The 21,460-nt window shown below is 36.8% G+C and overlaps 1 protein-coding gene across 1 annotated transcript; it reads left to right on the forward strand.

Annotated features, from left to right (window-relative positions):
* Positions 1-1,040: 1,040 nt before the first annotated feature.
* On the forward strand, positions 1,041-21,253 carry LOC144452154 (EF-hand calcium-binding domain-containing protein 6-like). The gene is made up of 15 exons (XM_078143192.1): positions 1,041-1,471; positions 10,387-10,487; positions 10,821-10,996; positions 11,596-11,772; positions 12,175-12,312; positions 12,746-12,867; positions 13,532-13,671; positions 13,881-14,080; positions 14,846-14,962; positions 15,548-15,724; positions 16,504-16,636; positions 17,581-17,705; positions 18,195-18,611; positions 19,005-19,176; positions 19,796-21,253. Exons 1-15 carry the CDS (start codon positions 1,111-1,113, stop codon positions 20,045-20,047), a joined length of 2,808 nt encoding a protein of 935 aa, XP_077999318.1. The 5' UTR covers positions 1,041-1,110; the 3' UTR covers positions 20,048-21,253.
* The last annotated feature ends 207 nt before the right edge of the window (positions 21,254-21,460 follow it).

The raw sequence follows: 21,460 nt of genomic DNA on the forward strand, positions 1-21,460 counted from the left end.
TTTATGCCATGGACAAATGTCAATACCACGTATCACCCCGTACAATTATTATCGTGTATGCAGAAGACGGACTTTAATTATTTAGAACACTTTCTGATAAAGTTGTATAATTTTATACATATTTCAATTTTGTCCGAAAGATACCAGGGTCACATAGTCACGTCAGTGCGTGTTGGCCAATTCATGCAGTTGGAGAGGGACTTCACATGATCGAGCATCAGACAATTGTCAAACTTTGCCGTTGTTGGCGTCCCTCAAATCAACCACCTGTTCGAAGGTCACCGGCGCACTTGTTTCTCCAACCCTGTGTCATGTCAAGGAGGGCTCTGGTTGACTATGGTGTGTGTATAGCAGTTAGTGTGCAACAGCACTGTTTACTACCAGGTGAATAATAGAATACGAAAAAGGGCCACGAAATGGATTATAATCTAAACTATAGAACTACGTAATACATACATGATTCAGATCTTAAGTTCTACTTTCTAAGGTGTCTTGCTATGTTGACATGTAAAAATCCCCTGTAATCCACGTAAAGAACAACAACGTGGAATGTGACTACTTGTGTCCTAAAAATCCAGAAATTCTTGTCTTATTTGAACATTTACGAGACAACTTTGAAATTTGATGCCATGGTAACAGTGAAATATAATCTATGTTATCTCGGGCATTCACTTGTCCCGACCATGGTCCTTCCTAACTTCATGTCCCGAAGTACTAAGATTTTCAAAAAACTTAAATGAAAAGGGCGTCAAAAATATTGGATATCCGTATACGAACTACTATCACTTTATCAGTCTAGTGCTTTTTGTGTGCTGTGAGAAAACAGATTCGTACTCCCAAAGACGTAACTTGGTATAGAAAATACTTTGTTAATAAAAGCAATGCCGAAGTCTATTGTTTCGTACTGAATAGGCGAACGATTAGAGCATTGTTGGAATAGCCGCCAAGCCACCTCGTTAGCAATTCAATGAGGCCAAACGTTGCCAGTAACAACGGCGATTGTTTGATTACCAAAGCAGGCTCGTGTGTATTGGAGCTAGCCAGGCGAAACACTCTGTATGTTCATCGAACAACCTGTCCTGTAGACAGACATTTTAAGTCGTCAGAAACATGTCGCAGGCCGGTGTTCAACAACGTCCTTCGACTCAAATGAGTCAAGCAAGAATTGGAAATCTTCCTGAGATCCCTCACCCGTTGTCTCGTCTGGGAAATCCAGAGAAATTGAACGTTCGTGGACTTTCAAGTCGAGCAGGGGACAGGCCGTCATCGAACCCAGCACCACGACCAGCCAGCGAAATTCCCTTCGTTACGCCCAGACTATCGCGGTCCGCCGCTGGAAAGGGCACTTTACATGAATCCCTGGACTTAAAACGAACCCTTCCACGGATACCTGGTCCCTTCTCGCCAACCATTCCAGAGGGTATAGAGGTAACTGTTGGAGATCCAGCCAAAACTAAACTACCAGTATTCGGTGAGTACTTTAATAGGGCCCTTGTCAACATGGCCGTCCAGTCTCAAAGATCGCCGAGTTGACATAGCAATGTTAAAAATGTCGTGTCATGCTACCGAACAGTCTCTTCATATACAACAGAGACACATACTGGTTACTTTATTTTTTACAAAGTTCAGATATAACAAATTAAAATTTCAGTGATGAATGGAACATTTCTTGAACACATAAAGATGATTGAATCGAAGGCGCGATAACTATGAAACCCGTGTTTACGAGCTTACATTATGTCAGCAACACACCTGTTACACGAACACAATTATACGACCACTCCAATACGAAAGATACCTTACAGAAATATAAACTATGATATTGAACTTGAAGTTTGATGTTATCTGTGTGGGCTTGAGGTTTATAGTGAATTATAGTCTTTCATTTAAACCACGCCCGGAAGTTCAAATACACCTTATCATTTTGAATTGGTAAACACACATAGGAAGAACTGGTTGTATGCCTAAGAAGAATTAGTTAGATTTAGTTTTCCTTCATATTTTCTCAATTTAAAGGAATAATCATCTCTCGAATTACTGCGTTGTTTGCTACAGTGTTTACACAGTACACCGTATAATATTTACCTGTGGATTACTAACGCTCGCTACTGTTGTTTCACGATTATGGTATTCTGCAGAAGCTTACTTCGCAAAATACTTTGGAAATTTAAAGGCATGGGTTCACTCCACGTTTTGTGCCCAAGAATGATAAAATTTGAGCGCCACAAAAGAACTAAAGAAAGCCTTGGTGAGCATAGGTCAGAGGTCACGATTCTTAGTCGAGTACGTGTGGTTGCTATTATATACAATTGTGTCGACTAGCCACTTTGAATACCACGAAGTCGCAAACAAATTGTAAGGTCTACCGCCCATTACTTGTATCAAAACGATGTGAAATAAATCAACAAGTAGATTATAAAAAGTGATGTCCACAGTTCATTATCTCTTAAACAAGATACTGAAATTGTGAAACAAGCCTAACCCTACAACAAAAGTGCAATGTTTTGGTCATGTATCGTCAACATGCCATAATTACTCAGGGTGTTTGGTCACATAATTGGTTTAAGTACTATTGACGGGTAGTTACTGAATTACCAACATATTAATAAAATTATACCCTAAACGCAATATGTACATAAGTTGAATTTATGTTCTTCTGCACATTTTTTGTTGACAAATGAAATGTTAGGGTATTTTTACGGAATTGGCAAATTCAAGTTTGTATGCGGTCTAGACATATGCTGAAAACGTATGTGTTTTCACTCTTAGGAAGACTCCGTTTTCTGATCTAAGAAAGGACAGACTTGTCCAACCACAGATGTTATTTTCTTCGTACATATAAACATAGAGGTCCTTCCTACCGCCATGATATCAACGACAACATACATGTACAAATACATAGAAACGTGTTCAAACACCACAAAAATAGCGTAGTTCCTTACAAGATAAAATACATTTGTACACTTTGATTTATTAGGTAAGACTGATATGTATGTATTTCCATATCCATGACAACGGTTCGAATCATATCTATTTCATAGGTATCCATTCATATTTAACATGTGTTTTTGTTTGGCTGTTTACTTTTTGGTGTACGATTACATAAGTATACAATAGGGGGTTGCCTACGGAGTGACCCATTGTAATCAATATTCAAGTCCAGTTTCGACCCATGGCAAGACATAACGTGGATGGGGTCAATGCCATAATAGAATTGAAACTACGGGATTTAAATAACACTTTTAACTTGTTTGCTTTGCAAAAAAATATCAACAGTGAAACCAATATTCTTTAAAAACACGGGTCGTTTAAATGTGAGTAGATTTGGAGTATATTGTGCATTTGATTAGGAATAATAAACAAGTACGTTGTATAATCAATGCTCTCATAGTGACACGCGGACGGCCGGATAATGTAACCGAAACGCATGTTCAGGAACTCGAGTTTAAAATTTATTGAAGCAGTAAAGATTTTTGTTTTAATTTGACCATCTCTTTCTTATTAATTCTAATATACATTTTCTTGTGAAACTTAATGCATACCTTTTAAACCCAATTCATTAAAAATTGTGCTTCTCTCTTTTTGAGAATTAACCATAATCTGAGTCAAGTGTAAACTAAAATATATATCATAATATTACGTTTTGATGTGCATTTTTATTGTTCTTCACGGATATTTACATTTACCCCCCCCCTCCATCAGTGCTAATCCGTAAAATAGGGAAATAATCTGACATTTTATGTTGACATGGGTAGGTGGCGTGAAGTGTCATTATGACACAGTATCAGATACCGTATTCGGATTACTATTTATATCATGTACAGTTATATTCATATCACATTATCAGATAAAGTTATTTGCTTTGACATAATCTGAATTAACCAGATTATTTTATCTATTAATCATCTTAAAAAAAGAAAAAAAAACTAGTAGTATTACTACTTGTATCTGTAATCCTACTTTGCCATATCCTAAATGACAACCAAATCTAAATAGTTTGAAAATAAATAATATAAATGTAAAATTATAATAGGGAGATCAATTAGAAATCCGAAAATGTTTGCGCATGCTCAAGTTTAAGCACCATCCATGCTGGCAGTTGAAATGTTCATGTTGGGGGGGGGGGGGTTATATTCCAAGTTACCACGAGGATGTGTTTTGGGGGGCTACAAGCAAATTTAATGCCAAATGCACATATCTAGAAAGTACCACAGTCCTGTGAATGACCGAGTCACCTCTCCGAACGAAAATAGGAAGAAGAAAGGACAGCTATTTGCATTTTTGAACAATTTTTCTCTAAACCAATAATGCATAGTGTGTTTTTTTTTCAATAGCAGTCTTGCTCTGTTACCCATAGTATCGTATTGATATTATAATGATGCTGCCATGCAACCCTTGTGAAATCCCCTGAGGTGGATTTGTTATCCGCCATTTTGTTGGTAACTGAAAAGCTACGTGACTGGGTAGACTGTTGAATTTAAAAAAATACTAAAATTACAGAATAATATTTATTCTTGAGCAGTTATTCAAATATACCGTTTTAGATAGACCATTTTAGTAACACCTTCTGTCGTAGTTTTCTCCAGGAGCAAACTTTAAATCCTAGCCTGTCTTACTTGTAGGACAGTCGTTAGCTATTAAAAGCTGAACATGGTAGCTTGTAGCTAACTGATTCCTTATTTGCTCATATAGTGCCAAGGGAGGGGTGGGGGTGGATTGAGAGGGGCAAATTAAATGCAATTATCACTCTGAAATCTGACCACGTGATCAGGCATGAATGAAAAGCAAAGCAATTGGTTACATATTTTAAACTTTAATTATGGCGGAGACCTAGTATTTTGATGATGGGTATGATATGAGGGACAAACTAGGTATAATTTATAAGTGTTAAAAACTATACAACGGCTTGAACTGTACTGATGTGATACGCTGACTGGCCAGGCAACTACTACTTGAACTTTGGTGTCTGCGCATGACGTGACGTCACTCGCCATCTCTCGACTTGACGAAAAACTGGTCTATAGGTACAGATCGAACACAATGTAATTAGTAACCACAACATAATTAAATTCATTATGCATTTAGCTTTATTAAATGATTGATAACATCAACAGTGAATTCTGAAGACCTTGATTGGTGAATATCGAATCTGACAAATTGTTGAATTATGTACGAGAAGGGGTACGATAGATTGAATCGATTGATATCGTCTTGGCTACAGCGGTATTGTGTAAATAGCGTGTCTACGGCGTTGATACGTTTAGTAATATAAGGACAAACCACACAATCAGGGCAGATATTTAGTCGAGATTATTCCAAGCAATAAGGCTACGATATTGTTATGTGATAACTTGAGGCAAATAGTAACCCGTCCAACATAAATAGCTAACAGCCAGTTTACAAACAAAATATTTGAGTTCATGATTTTTTTAAACAACGGATAGATGTGTTATATTTATTCAGTGTCTATACAAATTGTGAGTTGACTCGCCGGGGAAGATGGGGGGTGGGGGTGGTGTTTGAAACAATAGTGCAAACCGAAAACCAAATAGTTCGATGACATTTTCGTGTTACGTATCTGTGAGTTATACTGTCTGCTACTACCCCCAGGGTACTAGCGTAAAAAGACATGAAGGTGTAAATACGGTCCAAGAATTGAAACGATCGCGACAGCAGCACATCTAAAGATATGTTACAATTCTGTATATGAGTGTACATGCTATTTTAACACAGTATGTATTTACAAATGTCATAAGCTTACTGACATTTCTAAATAGCCTGTTTGGTAGAAAGTGGCACGCAGGGATCTAGATAACGTAGATATGTCATCTACAATGGTAACCATAGACGCTGCACTAGCCACTCAATGTCGTTCCTATCAAGTCTGACATGATGTTTTCAACGAGAGGAAAATAAAAACCAGACGTTGAAACTTTTTGCTGTCATTACGTATTAGTCATCGAATGTACGTGGGAGTGTATACAGACAGCAAAATCATACAGAACTAGAGAACGTCGTGTTTGGTCGGCAAATACTAACAACAGAACGTTTGCACACAACAGTGTGATAAAAGAGTATGCTGTTCTACAAATTGGGTCATAGCACACCACAGCAGGGTGTCTCTGTCAAAATGTAAGGTCAGGTAAAGGTCCCCCTCCCACTGTTTGAGGCTTAGAGGCGAAATCTAAGCGGTATTATGAAATACATGTATTCCTATCGCCCTTTACAATACTTCACAGTTGTGGTTAGAGTATACGTTCGGTAAATCCCTCGATTGAGTATTCAAGATACTATAAAACGTCCAATAAAGAATGTATGTACCTACTCCACAAATAAAAGGCTTTGTACTTTCAAAGTGATGGTGTGACTATTTGTAGGCAGATTGTGCGTATTAAAAGCTTGAAATCTGTCACCATGCCACAGTGTTTACTATGATTATGGTTTGGTGTTAGAGACGGACATGTCACGAATGTGTCAATATCAAACAAACTGGCGATTTTCTATTTAAAGACTAACACACCAAGTGCACAAATTCAGGCAGCACAAAAGTATTTCTCTCATTGTCGTGTCAAGAACCAATTGTACGTTCACTGATTACTTGGTTCACATCCAGTCTTTTTGAAAGAAGTGGTTAATTTCCATAAATATTTGGTTACCCTCGTCCAGTTTGTTGAATAGGCTTTGATGAGATCTAGCCTAGAAGTAGAATATGTTTCTTGTGAGATAAACCATAGACAGTGGAGCTCCACTGTCTATGGATAAACCAACAACTTGGGATATCACCCACAATTGCTTGCATTCAACCCCTGTATCTACAAGAATTCTGTAAGATACCGTTAGAATGAAATCTGATGCAGACTTTAATGGCGTGAACGCCCAGGTCATCATTTTATAGGGGGGGGGGATAGTGATGACAATGATTATACAAATTCACCTACTACAAACAAACACAGTGGTAGTTGTTGGTTTATATTACTATGCTTGCCCTACCACGGTTCACCCTGGTAGAGTGACTATGAGTATTCTGGAGTGGTGACGAAGGCTATTATATTAAAAGCAGCAATTCTCGTGTCTGACAACAGGTTGTCATTCGAATATAGTCTTTCGACGGTTTAATTAAAAGTGAATATTAAAATGGTATTGGCCTACATGCTTAGTAAGATGATACCTTCATATGTGTCACCGTATCGACAAACGTACAAACTTCTACAGATTGGACATTTACAGTAGTTGAAACGCTTTTTAGAAAACCGCTTAATACAAATTTACACTTGGTCAACTGTTGACAAGACTTCTAAAGTTTCACCAAGCTTTATTGAATTATATGGAATTTAATAACGTCGAGGAATTTCAGTTAAGATTTCATTATTGGGAATTCTATTATTTCTACCCGAGATGTTGTCTTTGTAAAGGTTATTTGATAATGTAAAGTGGTTTTTGAAATTAAATAGCTTTAGAAATGCGACAAGGGACACACGCTGTTTGTACAAAACGTGGCGGTTTTCGAGTATGAATGTTGAGTTCCAAACCCATTCACCGTAAGGACACAGGAAACAGAACTCTTAAAGCTAGACTCGTGTCTTTCAAGTTAACGACGTACAAAGCTGACATGATTGAATTTGTTTCCTTTTTGGGTCCCATTCATTTTCTGTTGTCAGCCTGATAGCGCCGCCATCTTTGAGGTTGCCTAGCAACTATAAACTGAATCAAGGACAGTGAACCTGCGGGTAAAAACAGAGCCATTATATTAACTTGATAGAAGTATCGATTGCAAGGCGACGTTTTGTTTGAATAACATGTCTCGTTTTTATAAAGTTGAACATTATAAATGTCAATCGTTCAATAATATAAAGGAAAACTTATTTGAAATGCTTTCAACGTTTTGTACGAAATGAAAACGTCTAACTGGAATCAATACACGATATGCACGGTATTCAAAACACGGTATTTCGTCTGTGGTTTGCAAACACACGTTGGAAAGCAAAGACCTAGTCACATTTCTACTCCGTTTTCTCGTTAGCTAGACTTCTTTTACGTCTGTGTTTACATTTTAAATGAATTTACTGGTGTGACATCACTCTTACGTCCATTCCAATTGAATGACGAATTTCCGAGTTGGATTCCCTAAGTAATAACAGCAGATCGATACTTTTTGTATAAAGTGTTTATTTAATATTAACAAGGTAATAATATGAACGAGTTGCTAATGAAAATTGAAGTTTCTCCAAGGTGATATCATAACACGTTTTAAAAGACTTGAAGTATAACATTAATTCGTATATACCCTATAAAAGAGTTGAACCAATTTTGTTATGGAGTGTGTTATTGAACATATCACCTCGTAATATTGTATATTAAATGTAATAGAAAACTCGGCATTTTAGTGACAGTGTTGTGAAATAAATTCAATACAAAGTACTACTGACTCTACAAAGCTGTCAATAACACTACTCCTGGTTACATTGCTGACTTGATTAACACTAAACCTGCAACTCACTTCGCTCAAGTCTACTTCATGTACACCGTTGTAATACAAAGTCATATGGTGAGTGTGCGTTCTCTAAAGAAGCGCCCCTCTTATGAAACAGTAAACCACTTGAACTTCGTTCACCACTCACTGTCGATAAATTCAAGAAGGATATCAAGACGTCGCTATATCTGTTTACAAGACCTTTCTAACTTTTACTACGATCTACTATAAATGTTCCTGTTCAGCGCCATAGAACATTATGTCGTATCAAATTTTGGCGCTATACAAATTCGATTGCTTGCTTGCTTGATTGCTTGATTGATGGATTGATTGATTGATTGATTGATTGATTGATTGATTGATTGATTGATTGATTGATTGATTGATTGATTGATAAAACATTCTAATTTGGCCATATTTAGTGCATGTTGGTGTTTCATAAATTCTGTCGGTTGAGAATTTACGAGTTCTCTTTCGACAGACCATAAATGAAAGGAGTGTTTGCATCGATCGATACAACCAATAAATCACCTTTCATACACTGTGTTTTCACGTGACTTGATTTTGCTCACAGCAGTCCACAACTTGGACAATTCCCACGTCCTTCAGCACCCCGGGTACCCCTTGCATTGTTCTAGATTTCACATGAATGGCAGAAACTACTAGTATGTTGAAAGTGTTCCAACTTGAAAGTACAAGGCGACACAATGCCTATAGATCATCATTCGCCATTGGCTAAGTAGGGCGTAAACCCAGATATGCTTTGTTTATAAGCTAATCAGAATTGCCGTCTTTTGTGACTCTCAACCGTACAACACAGTACTTGACTGGGATGACACTAATGCACATGACAACGTCATAATTAGTTACAATTGACATAGTTACCATACTTAAAGCAATGCTTTGGAACGGAATTATGTTTCCTTCCTTCTATAGACGTTTACGACTACAAATTTTGTTCAATATTCATTTACATATAAATAAGCTGAAACGTAAATTTATTGCGATGAACGTCGTGAGTTGTAAATGACAGATGTTCGGCGTTATGCCAACACGTAACAACGTTGAAGACATTATATCCACGATATCGAAGACCCAAACTATTATTAAATATCATAAAACGACACATCTTAAAATAAAATATTCTATCGGAGAAGCCCGACACATGCGCTCATAAAATGCATCGCGTTTTCCACCACCACCACCACCACCACCACCACCACCACCACCACCACCACCACCACCACCACCACCACCACCACCACCACGTTTCTGCATCGCCCCCTATCGCATAATATGATATATAGGGGGTCTATAGTTTGTGTTATACAGGTGATTTCCTCTTAGCTTGCAAATGATATTAATTTAAATTGTGTGTCTATATCAGTGAGACTGGTCATACAATTAGTCTATGAACCAAACCCTGAAAAAAACTGTATTTTTAGCTAAAATGATACTTTATTATTTATACAAATAAATATAAAAATTTATATACAAATAAAAAGATCTTGGTTATCAAAGATTTTTAAAATAAAAAACGCCATTTTTCACATTTTTTCAACAAAACTGATTACCAATATAAATATACAAGACACAATAAAAATAACAGAGTCTGCTATGTATAGTGTTTTGTTTTTTGTTATCATTTACAAAATAGAGAGCAGGCAATATATGTAAGGGATATTTGTGTTATCTTTATTGTGTCTATCAGTGATTAGTCTCACTGATTTTGATACATCGTTTACAATAGCATTTGCAAGCTAAGACGAAATACCTACCTATGCATCTCTACCTATGACCATAATAATGAACCATAGACACTGTCTATGAATAAACCAACTGGTATACCATGTAAGTCTATAAACTACCTGTATACGTACATAAAATTGACTATTTTTCCATTTTATCCCGTGTAGGAGCTAGAGCAGATCTACAAAGTCGTGCAGAAAGCCGTTGTAGTATTGCATCCAGAGCTTCAGAAAGACCAGACACTAGATTTAGGTTAGAAGTCGATGAGGTAAGCTATTAACCAACTGTTCCATCGACCGGAAGTGACGACATGCATTCAAGTCATTTTATGTCAAAATGTCAAATTGAATTTTTATTAAGAATAATCATAAATTATATTAATATGTGTCCTCGAATCATACTTTTTTTCAGAGTTGGGTACAAGATGTCAATTAGATTTGTAACAAAATAACCAAATAAACCATGGAACTTTTCCATTTTTTGTCCGAGCCTGTTGTCTTTGTAACAATGTAAAATGCTGTAATGTTGTGAACAATGTGCAGACTATGCCTTAGATCATATGACGATACTGTAACACAAATTTTAACCATTTTCTTCGTAGTTGGAAATGATACTTCGAGAAAAGGCTAAACGTGGATTCTACGAACTCAGAAAATTGTTCGTATCGAACGACCCTGAAGGACGTGGAACCGTTAGCAGAGATGCCTTACACCGAATCGTTACCACATTCGTCGGCCAGTTCATTGGTCCCAAACAATTCAACCATCTAATGGCAAGGTACGTAACCATGGAAACAGTCATACTGGCACGTGACTATTTCCTTCACCGCCATTAAAAAAATATATGAGTTAACGTATTGAACCAGAAAGTTTCATTTAAATTCACATTGTGAGTTTGGTGAATTATTAATCAAATTTACTTACACTATCCGACGCTGTTTGTTGTGATCGTGGATAATTTCCAGCTATCAGAACAACGTATGTTCCGTAAAAAACGACTCAGGGTGACAGACAAGTAATATCCCAAGTTCAGATTAAAATTCAAATCTAAGTGTGAGAAATAGTTATATGGTAGAGCTATAGAATTAGTTGGTACAGAATAAACGTAAACGATCCTATGTAATCGTTATGCTCTACTGATAAGATCACACTAATACGACAACCTGGGATTAAAACCCTGGCCTTTAGATCCTTTGTTAAATTTGGGAAACACCGTTTACTTAAATTTAGACTGTAAGATACGTCGTGTAGTTCCGCCCTCATCGGCCTCCTCTCACGTATCACCGATGTGTGAGGGCGCCCAGTCACGATGTACCTTGCACATGTCACAGACTACGTTTACTCGTTCCATGTACCTAATTACATTTTCTTTTACAGGTTGAAACTTGGTGAAAAACAAGTAGTGAGACTCGACGAGTTTTACGCGGCTTTCCGTGAACAAGTAGCGACAGAAATGCCAGCATGGATGGATCCTGTCAATAGACACCATGTAGAGAAAATCGCCATGACAGCCAGCCAGGTTCATCTACATCTCAAAGAAAAGGCCAAACAAAGGTAAACGTCACAACGTACATGTATCATAAACATGGCTTTGATTTTTGATGAAACGTTAACGTTTTTACCCATTTTATCCTCTGCAAAAAAAATTAACGTTGTGTATCTTATAATTATATGCAACCACACCACATCAGGTTCAACACACTGTACGATGCATCAACAAGCGATATCCTATTCCTAGTAAAATAACACGTCATATCCGAACTTGGACTTTATTTCATACATTGTCGTTGCATTTGATTTTTTAAAGGGTAGATAGATTATTAGTTCATTTTGGAGACTTGCTTCGGTACTTTTTGTTCGAAAACAGTATCTACTAAACGAGAAAGACAGTGGAATTTCGTACGGTTACTAAATCCGAGGTTGAAACTAATTTGTACGGCCTTTCTCCAATTTCAGATTCTTAGACGTTGCTGATTTATTTCCACAAATGAACCCAGGTGGTTCTGGTAGGATACTGAAACCAGAATTCCGTAACGTACTGAACAAGATGTTATTCTTTATGGAGGATGATGAATTTGAGAAATTGTGGTCAAAGTAAGTGCGCCCTCTATGTCAGCTTAGTCTGTGTTGGGAGCTGTTATATGTACTTTTTGCAGACTACCGGGGTAGTAATTTCTTGCTTGTTTTCGGTCCATTTGTGTTTTTTTAGTTGCCTTTAGTCAGAATTTTCTTTTTAGCTATTTTAATTTTTAAAATAAAATTGTTTCGAAATTTCGTAAATGGGGTAATGTTTAGTTCAACAGAACAAAGTATCAAGTTGGTTGGTTGGTTGGGGGTGGGGGGTGGAGTGGGATGGGGGAGTGGGGTGAGTATTTTGAAACTTGGTGGACCTTATGTGTTTGCATTGGATCGGTGGGCAAAACATGTACTATTGATATATTGAAGCAGAAAGTATTGTTTGTTTTTGCTTTTGAAACAGAAATATCATTTATTTACCTAATTATGTGGGTTTTTTTCACCTTGCTAGATATGACATTGATGGTATTGGTGTTATCAATGGTGCAAAAATGCTGAATAAACTTGGCATTACAATCCGAGCAGAGACAGCGAGTCCTGCACAAAGATTGGACTCTGCAGATTCAACAGCATGTGAGTTAATACATGGAATTCACTATACCTGCCAATGCCATTATTTGATCAGTTTTTATCAAAATGGTTGAATGAACAAACACACACATATGCAAACAGACAGACAACAATCTAACCAAGCAAACATACAGACAGACAGAAACACACAGACAGACAGACAGACAGACACACACACACACACCACTTTTTGATTTCCTTATTTTCCTTTCACCTTTGTTATCAAAGTTTCCATGGTTACAATCTTCAGTAACAATGTATCCCTTAAAATGTGTCAACTTTCAACTTTGAACTTTGAACCCAGCATAAGGATTCATAATACAATGCTAGCACGATGTTCCATATCCTCCATACTTCATAAGGCATTTTTGTAGGTTTATGCGTAGAACTGAGATTGATATTTTTAAAATCATTAATTATTGCAAAATAAGATGACACAACTATGCATTGATAAACACGAGTTGTAACAAGTAAATAAAGATCCTAGAGAGGAACACACTAAAAAAATATCAAATGTACTCCTTCCTCCAAAGTTATCACAAAGGGGTACTGTTGACTAACCCATTAAATCAATCATTATGGTATTTCATTCACTTAATATTTTTACTATCCACATTGAGATGACAACTCGACCTTTGTAACATGGTTATGATGGTTTTCTCAACAGCTGGCCGAAAAATGAAGCGAGTAGAAATAGAACGAGCTAAGTCACTTGACGTCGAAAGATGGTTGAAAAATAAATTCAGAGAAGGATGCACCACTATGAGGAGTGAATTCCAAAAATGTGATAGTGAGAAAACAGGCCAGGTACGTTGAAAATGTCACATCAATACTTGTTTGTATCAGACTTAAGGCAGTTATTTCTGTGTTCTAATCAGGGATGACATTTCGTTATGTTTATCATATTTTTTAATGAATATTTATCAATGAATAAACCTTTTTATCGAGGATTACTTTTCACATGTTTTCATTTAGCGCCCCCAACATCTTTTCATTGTTATTCTTTTGTTTTCTAGATTGACCGAGGAGACTTCAGAAGGGTTCTGGAGAAGTTTGGTCTCAAGTTAGATGATAAACAACTTGGTGACTTCTGTGCACGATGTGGTGTAGATATGAAAGATGGTGACAAAGTACCATACAAAGAATTCTTACGACGATTCCAGGATCGCAGTGAAACTGGAATGCCACACAATATCCTTTCTAACCCAAAACACAAGTAAGCGTTTCTTTTAGATGAGTTTTTGAAGTATTGCATGTTAACAAAACAATAAGTACATGTAAAATTCTCACATTCTCCTTACATTTCATCCATTTCATTATACATGTTACACCTAGATTTACTGATTTAACAATTTATTGATTTGAAAAACAAAAATCAAACTCTGTTTTGCCATCACTTTGTGCATTACTTACAACCAACTTCAGAGTTATCTAAAGATGCCTGTGATCAGTACATTGTTTTACAAGTGGTGGGCAATTAATACTGACTTTGAAGGTGCTGAAAAGTCTTCTTCTTATCACAATATCAAAACTGACATATAATTCCTGCACAGCTACCCATGGCCCTAGCACACAGCAGAATACAACATATACCATACACATACTGAACACATGATACTCTTTACTGTTACACAGATGGCTTGAAGTACTTTATATTTTCTGACAGATTACATTATGCTGTGTGCTATGGTCAAGTGTATAATAGAATTCATATATGTGATAAGTGGAAGATTTTAAGTCAGTTTTAAATGTCTATCACTGATAAAACAACTCTGAAATCGGTTGCAATAGGGTCTCATTTATAGACCTGATGTGTCATGGATGTGAATATGTACTCATTCTTTGCATTTTGTTATGTTTGTAGGAAAGCTATATCACAATATCTGTTCTCGCATATCTCAAAAATAAAAACAAAAAGTAAAGAACAATACATCTAATTATGGTAAAATATAATAAATGGTACTATTTTTTCCGTATGTAGATTCAATAAGAGTGAACGCAGTGGCAGTCCAACCGCCGTGTCATCAATTTCAGCAGTTGAGGCCAAAGTCATGGGTTTGTTCCAGAGGGATTTCTTGGCACTACTTGGGACATTCCAGTAAGTATTTGCAACCCCTCTATGTAAAATTGTAGGTACAGTTTGCCTATATATATAGTAATAGAAAATAGGGAGTGTGTTCAGTTGGCAGCCATCTCTTATATTCTGGTTCTGGATGACATCTAAAAACTTGTATTGAAATCTATCGACAATGAATTTTCATGAAAATATATGTCAATGCTGTACCTTTTGACCACAGTTTTGACACTGTATTTGACAAATCCCCAATCTCAGTCTAAAGTAAAGATGGTAGCTGACCATAAGTTACAGAAAAATAAAAAAAAAAATTTAAAATTCATTTGACGGGAAAACATGTAAGTGCTGAAAAGATCACCTTATTGTTCAGAGTGTGTCTTCCTACCAATAAATTTGAAAGAGAGTAGTCACTGTTTACAGGGTTGTTTTGTTGATTCACACAGTTTCAAAAACTGATGTTCTAACACTTTTACTGAAACAAAACCATCAAAAGTATGCATTTATCTTATCATGGGTGTTTTGTCTTTAATAATTGTCATGACGTAACCATGACAGCAGCTTGGATAATAACCTAACAGAGTGATATTTTTACCCCCTTTTCTTTAACAGTAAAATTGACAAACAGCATACTGATAGGATCTCTCAGGAAGAATTTAGAGCTGCTATTGAGAGCAGATTTGAGATTGAAATTTCTGATGAAGAGTTTCAAGAGTTCATTGACAGAGTGCCACTTGATGATGAAGGCTTGGTCAAATACCCAGTGTTTATGGCACAATTTGATACAAAGTAAGTTATATGTTGTCAGTCTGTAATAGTTACTGGTCGATCAGGGACATTTCCATGGTGACAGATCATGCCTTGGTCTTCCATTTTGCTTTTTTCCTCAATGATAAATATTGGGTGATAAATTCTTATTTTTGTTCATGCTGATTACTATGGCTGTCATGTGACTAAATGAGAGAATTTGTCATTGTCAATGTGAGGAAACTACTGTAACCACCACCCCTACCTGTACCCCAACCCCCAAAACTAACCATGATGTGCTGTTTTCAGTTGACATTTTACTTGTGCACTTGATTCACAAATATCAGTTTTTAGAAATTTTTTAACCCAATCTGTTACGAAAAAGTTAAGTCCATTCATCTGTCTATATTGTTGCGTTATTTGTATATATTTATAAGACACCAAAGCTGGCATATTTTAATAGTAGTCTAAAGTTTACTGTGCAAAATGAGTGCGCCCTCAATGTTAAACATGTATAATAGCATTTATTTTGTTTTCAACCACCTGTTGATGAAGTTAGGTCACGGATTTCATTATTGTGATTCACCTATCAGCATGTCAATAGGTTCGTTGGTGCTTGTGTTCCCCTCAAAACTCAAAGAAAGTGAAGAAACTTAAATTAGGAAAAGGAATAACCAATTATTGGAAGTGTATGTTTTTTGAATCATCCGTTCCAAAACATTTACTTGTAGTTCAAATAAAACAACTGACTAAATGTTTTCGACACAAGCATCAGTAAAGAATATTTGTACGATGTCTGATAACCTTCTCTGTTATCTTAGGGGTGCAGCACCAAGTTTATTCGATGCTAAATCGGCTGTAATCCCTGTAGAGAGAAAGGCTGATGTACTGAAGGTACATTCAGATGAGCCAATGGACTTTGAAGAATTTAATAAGGGACGGTCAGTTAAGGAGGTAGGTTATGTTGACTTCAGATACAGCTCTATCTTATCCATTCAAGAAACAAGATAGAATTTTGACAATCAACTTCTTCAACAATCATTAGAGTGGCGTCTGATAGTTTTAAAGTAATTTCTACCTTTAAAAATATCAGTGCCTAATTTATCCCCAACGTAGTGTAGGTTTGATTTATAAATCAAATGACTGTTGTATATACCATAGACCTTACACAAAATTGCTAAAAACATCAGTAAATTCGACTGGTGTATCCGCCATTTTTGTTTTTGAATGCAAAATTGTGATCAGTCACACGTACGATGTCAGTTCATTTACACATCGTTTACATAATCGCGTCACGCATTTTGCATGAATCAGTAAGATTTTAATCGTTGCCAGAGAGTCTGTCAGGTTTTTTAATCCAATTGCTAGCGAGGTGTTAAAGGGATTCTCACCGACTTTGTCTCAAAGAAATGCCGGCAGAGACGTATCCTTTTCATGTAGGGTCTATGTATATACTTATACTACTATTTTCTAGTTAAGGTAAAATGTGCCCCTGAAAATCAATGTTCCTAAAATTTCTCCAAACTTTGCTGTATGGAAGCTTGTTCTTGGTTCTTTTGAAATTATAAAGATGTTTGGTGGGCCGTTGCCTTGTTTAAAGAAAATTGACAACCTTCTCATAGTATAGTAGTATTCGGCAGCCATATTGGATTGTAAAATGGCTTAACTAGTATTTTGATAACATTTGGACCTCTAATTATAAAACATTGTATGGTGCCCCCTGATTTTTTTCTTGATTTTAACTGAGAATTGGTTTGACATTGTAAACAAAGTAAGATAATTTTAATTCTGAGGTGGATGATTGTCCTGCTGCCCTAACATGGAAATTCTGGTGCGATTCAATTTATTCCTTTTTTTGACAGCACACCTAATTTACTTATTATTAACTTTGATTACAGCTTCAAAGAATCATTAAGAAGGTACTGAAGAAAAATTATCAGGAAGTTGAGGAGACTTTTAATGAAATGGATGAAATGAACTCAAGGAGAATGACACAAGAAATGCTCTTTGACATTCTGAAGAAGTAAGAGGAATTTTGTCAAGTTTGTTTGTTTGTTTGTTTGTTTAAAAAAATATAAGTATGATGCTGAAGGTGAATTATTTGATGGGAATGTAAACATGGGGTTGCACGGATGGGAATGTAAACATGGGGTTGCACAGATGGGAATGTAAACATGGGGTTGCACAGATGGGAATGTAAACATGGGGTTGCACGGATGGGAATGTAAACATGGGGTTGCAGGGGTGGGAATGTAAACATGGGTTTGCAGGGATGGGAATGTAAACATGGGGTTGCAGGGATGGGAATGTAAACATGGGGTTGCAGGGATGGGAATATAAACATGGGGTTGTAGGGATGGGAATATAAACATGGGGTTGCAGGGATGGGAAGTGTTTTTAGAGAAATAGATTGAGATTAAGAAGACAGTTAGTTTCAAGAAAACAGCATTGTAACAAATTGAACTTTGTAATCTCTTCTGACCATCATTTATATTTTTACCTTGTCATTTAGGTTTGAAGTACGGCCAGAAGTTACAAGAGGTGAGATAAGGAAACTATGGGACACTATGATAACAAATGTTCATGGTTCCCTCGACTTTCTTCAGTTTGTCCGCCATTTTGGCCACTCATTGAAATCTGCAGCTTTCCCTAATGCCAAACTAGTTCCACCAAAACGTGGAGACGCCGACTACATGATTAGATCACGTAAATTAAATTGCGCCGCAGATATGTTGGAAGATAATCTCCGATCTAAAATTGACTACATGTGGGATGATTTAAGGCGAGAGTTTCTGGAACTGGATTCTTATGGTACAGGATATGTCAGCAGGACGGAATTTAGAGATATTCTGCAAGAACTTTGTGTACAGCTAAACGAATATGAACTGGAAATGTTGTGCAGGAAATTTGATTCAAAGAGAGATGGAAGGTAAGACACAAATCGAAATGTTGTCATATTTTAGTTGATATCAAGAAATAAAATTAACAGAATTTGCTGTGGAGTAGTCTCAGTTACCCAGACTATCATTGTTAGGGGCTCTTGCTTAATATCCACCAGCCCCAAAGAGTAAGAAGAGCCACAATGATGAGAATCTGGGTAACCCAGACTATTCAAGACTTCAACCCAATCTGATTAAAATCTGCTATTTACATCAGCTAGGTTTTACTTTTGATCTTTTAACCTTCAGCTTTTCAGCTTTTCCTGTACTCACCTCACCAATTGTAGCATCAGAATTTAACTCGATTAATCAGAACTTATCTTTTATTAGAACAACAACTGCAAACAAACAAACTCACTGAAATGTACGAATTCTCTTTGCAGGGTAAATTACATCGAGTTCTTGCGACCATTTGCCATGCGCAAACAAACTCATCGCATTGGCAACCAAATGTCCCACGTAATGTCACATCCACAAGCTGACTTACCTTTGGCACCGATTGTAGATGAACCTCACAAAGGATTGAGTGGCCTTACTGCTAGACTTAGACAAAGGGTGAGTCAGACATACAGAAAAACAGATAGACAAGCAGAGACAGACAGACAGACAGACAGACAGACAGACAGACAGACAGACAGAGACAGACAGACAAACAAGCAGAGATAGACAAGCAGAGACAGACAGACAAACAATAGAGATAGACAGACAAGCAGAGATAGACAGACATGCAAGTAGAGACAGACATACAGATAGACAGACAATCTGTCGGTCAAACACATTGATGAAGAGGGAGACAGACATAGACAGCCAGATAAGTGTGCCTATTGACTTGCCATGACTTTGTGTGTGAAGTAAATTGTAGTTTTAAACTACATGATGATGATAGGTGGGTGGTGGTGGTGGTGGTGGTGGTGATGGTAGTGGTGGTGGTGGTAGTGGTGGTGGTGGTGGTGGTGGGATTGGTGGTTGGGGTGGTGGGGATGGTGGGGGTGGAGGTGGTATAGGTGGTGGTGGAGGTGATAGTGGTCATGAAAACTAGATTTTTAAATTGGATTTTTGGACAGACTTAAATTCACAAATGTAGATGAAGAAATTGTTCACTCTGGTAGCTTTAGAAATCCCTTGTTTACATTTGTACTTTATATATGACTAATTCAATTTTCTTTCTCTTCAGTTGGTTGGTGATTGGCGTAACTTCAGAAGAGCGTTCAAGAAGTTGGACCCTGAAAGATCCGGTTACTTGTCAGTTCCGGAATTCCGAAGTGTGCTTCGACTCTGTAATATTGTGATGGATGAGGATGAAGTATACCACGTGATGTCAGATTTTGATGAAAATATGACGGGCAAGATCAATTACAACAAATTCCTGAGTGAAACTTTTAAAGCTGATGTCAACCCCACTCCCCTACCATATGCATCGATCTAAACACTAAAGGATGTGACGATTTGCACAATAAAAATGGATATGAAAGAGAAAGTTTTGATCCCTGACGTCTGTGCTCTGTACTTGTTTTTGTGTACTAGTGCTTTTTGCAGTTAACCTTGCGCTCCAGAGATCAACAGCCGCTCTTCCAAATCTATTTTGTTATATCTATACATATACATATATTACACCATTTCATAATGATTGTGCAAATGGCTACAGTTCATGTGTAACACGTCACAAAAACTAGTGGTTTCCAAAAGTGACGTTGCAATTTCTGCTGACTGATGTCACAACACATACTAACGCCATTTTGTAGAACTGTACACAAATGCAACTCAACATGATCTTTTTCAATTGGTGATTTTGTGATGAACAGGTAGAAATTATCAGCATTACTACAAAATGACATAATCAGTATACACTGTTTAATTTGTCAAACAGTATTCCAGCCAAATATTGTGCCTTTAAATTCTCGATTAGAGAAAAGTTTTTCAAGTGTCCTTCCTCACAGCATCTGATTAATAATGTCGGTTGACGAGTGTGCTGCAATATGTACAGTTTTTGAATTTAACGTAGTTGTTTGAAAACTTTTATTATGAGATAGTAGTTAACAATTAAATCAACATTTTGTGATTCTCTGATAAGTAGTTATCACCTTTGACCCAACAGAGCAACAGCTCATATCTTCCGTCCGACAAGTTTGAAGTATCTTTTTTCTAATTCATGAATTTTGCATCTCTTTTGTTTCTACCTTTCCTTGACATGTGGATGGGGATAGAGTGCAGCCTGGGGTATTACAAGACGACAATTTTGAAGTGAAAATGTACTTCTCCACGCACATATTTTGTTTTAAAAATAAACCTGGGGCGTATACACAGATTATTTTGTTTAGAGCGACGCGGTGGGTCGCTAATAAAGGAGAACCGCTAGAGGGCGCAATAACTTTGAAATCGCGTTTGAGCTGTGGTACTGTAAATATCTAATTCATTTTATTGACGCTCGGAACGCCAGTATTCTTACATTTTGTGTGAAAGTGTGGTAATTTCAAATTTTCTTGGTGGCATCGGGTATATCTTCAGACTTAATAACGTAACGGGTTTATAATTCGGATACACTAAGTGTGAAAATGAAATGTTAATATTTGAAACTGGTGCAACTATACAAGTATTAATGTTATATTTTAGAACATTCACTCATCTTTTGCATTTCGGATTGTACATTGTGTGTTTTAACAAATAAATATACACTATATCTAATTGTGTGGAAGTATTTCTTTAATTTCATTCAGTCGATGAGCATCGAACACGCAATGCAACACAAGTTGTGTACGATACACACAGAGAGAGAGAGAGAGAGAGAGAGAGAGAGAGAGAGAGAGAGAGAGAGAGAGAGAGAGAGAGAGAGAGAGAGAGA

The sequence above is a fragment of the Glandiceps talaboti genome, chromosome 22 (genome assembly GCF_964340395.1).
Source record: "Glandiceps talaboti chromosome 22, keGlaTala1.1, whole genome shotgun sequence".
NCBI classification, from domain to species: domain Eukaryota; kingdom Metazoa; phylum Hemichordata; class Enteropneusta; family Spengelidae; genus Glandiceps; species Glandiceps talaboti.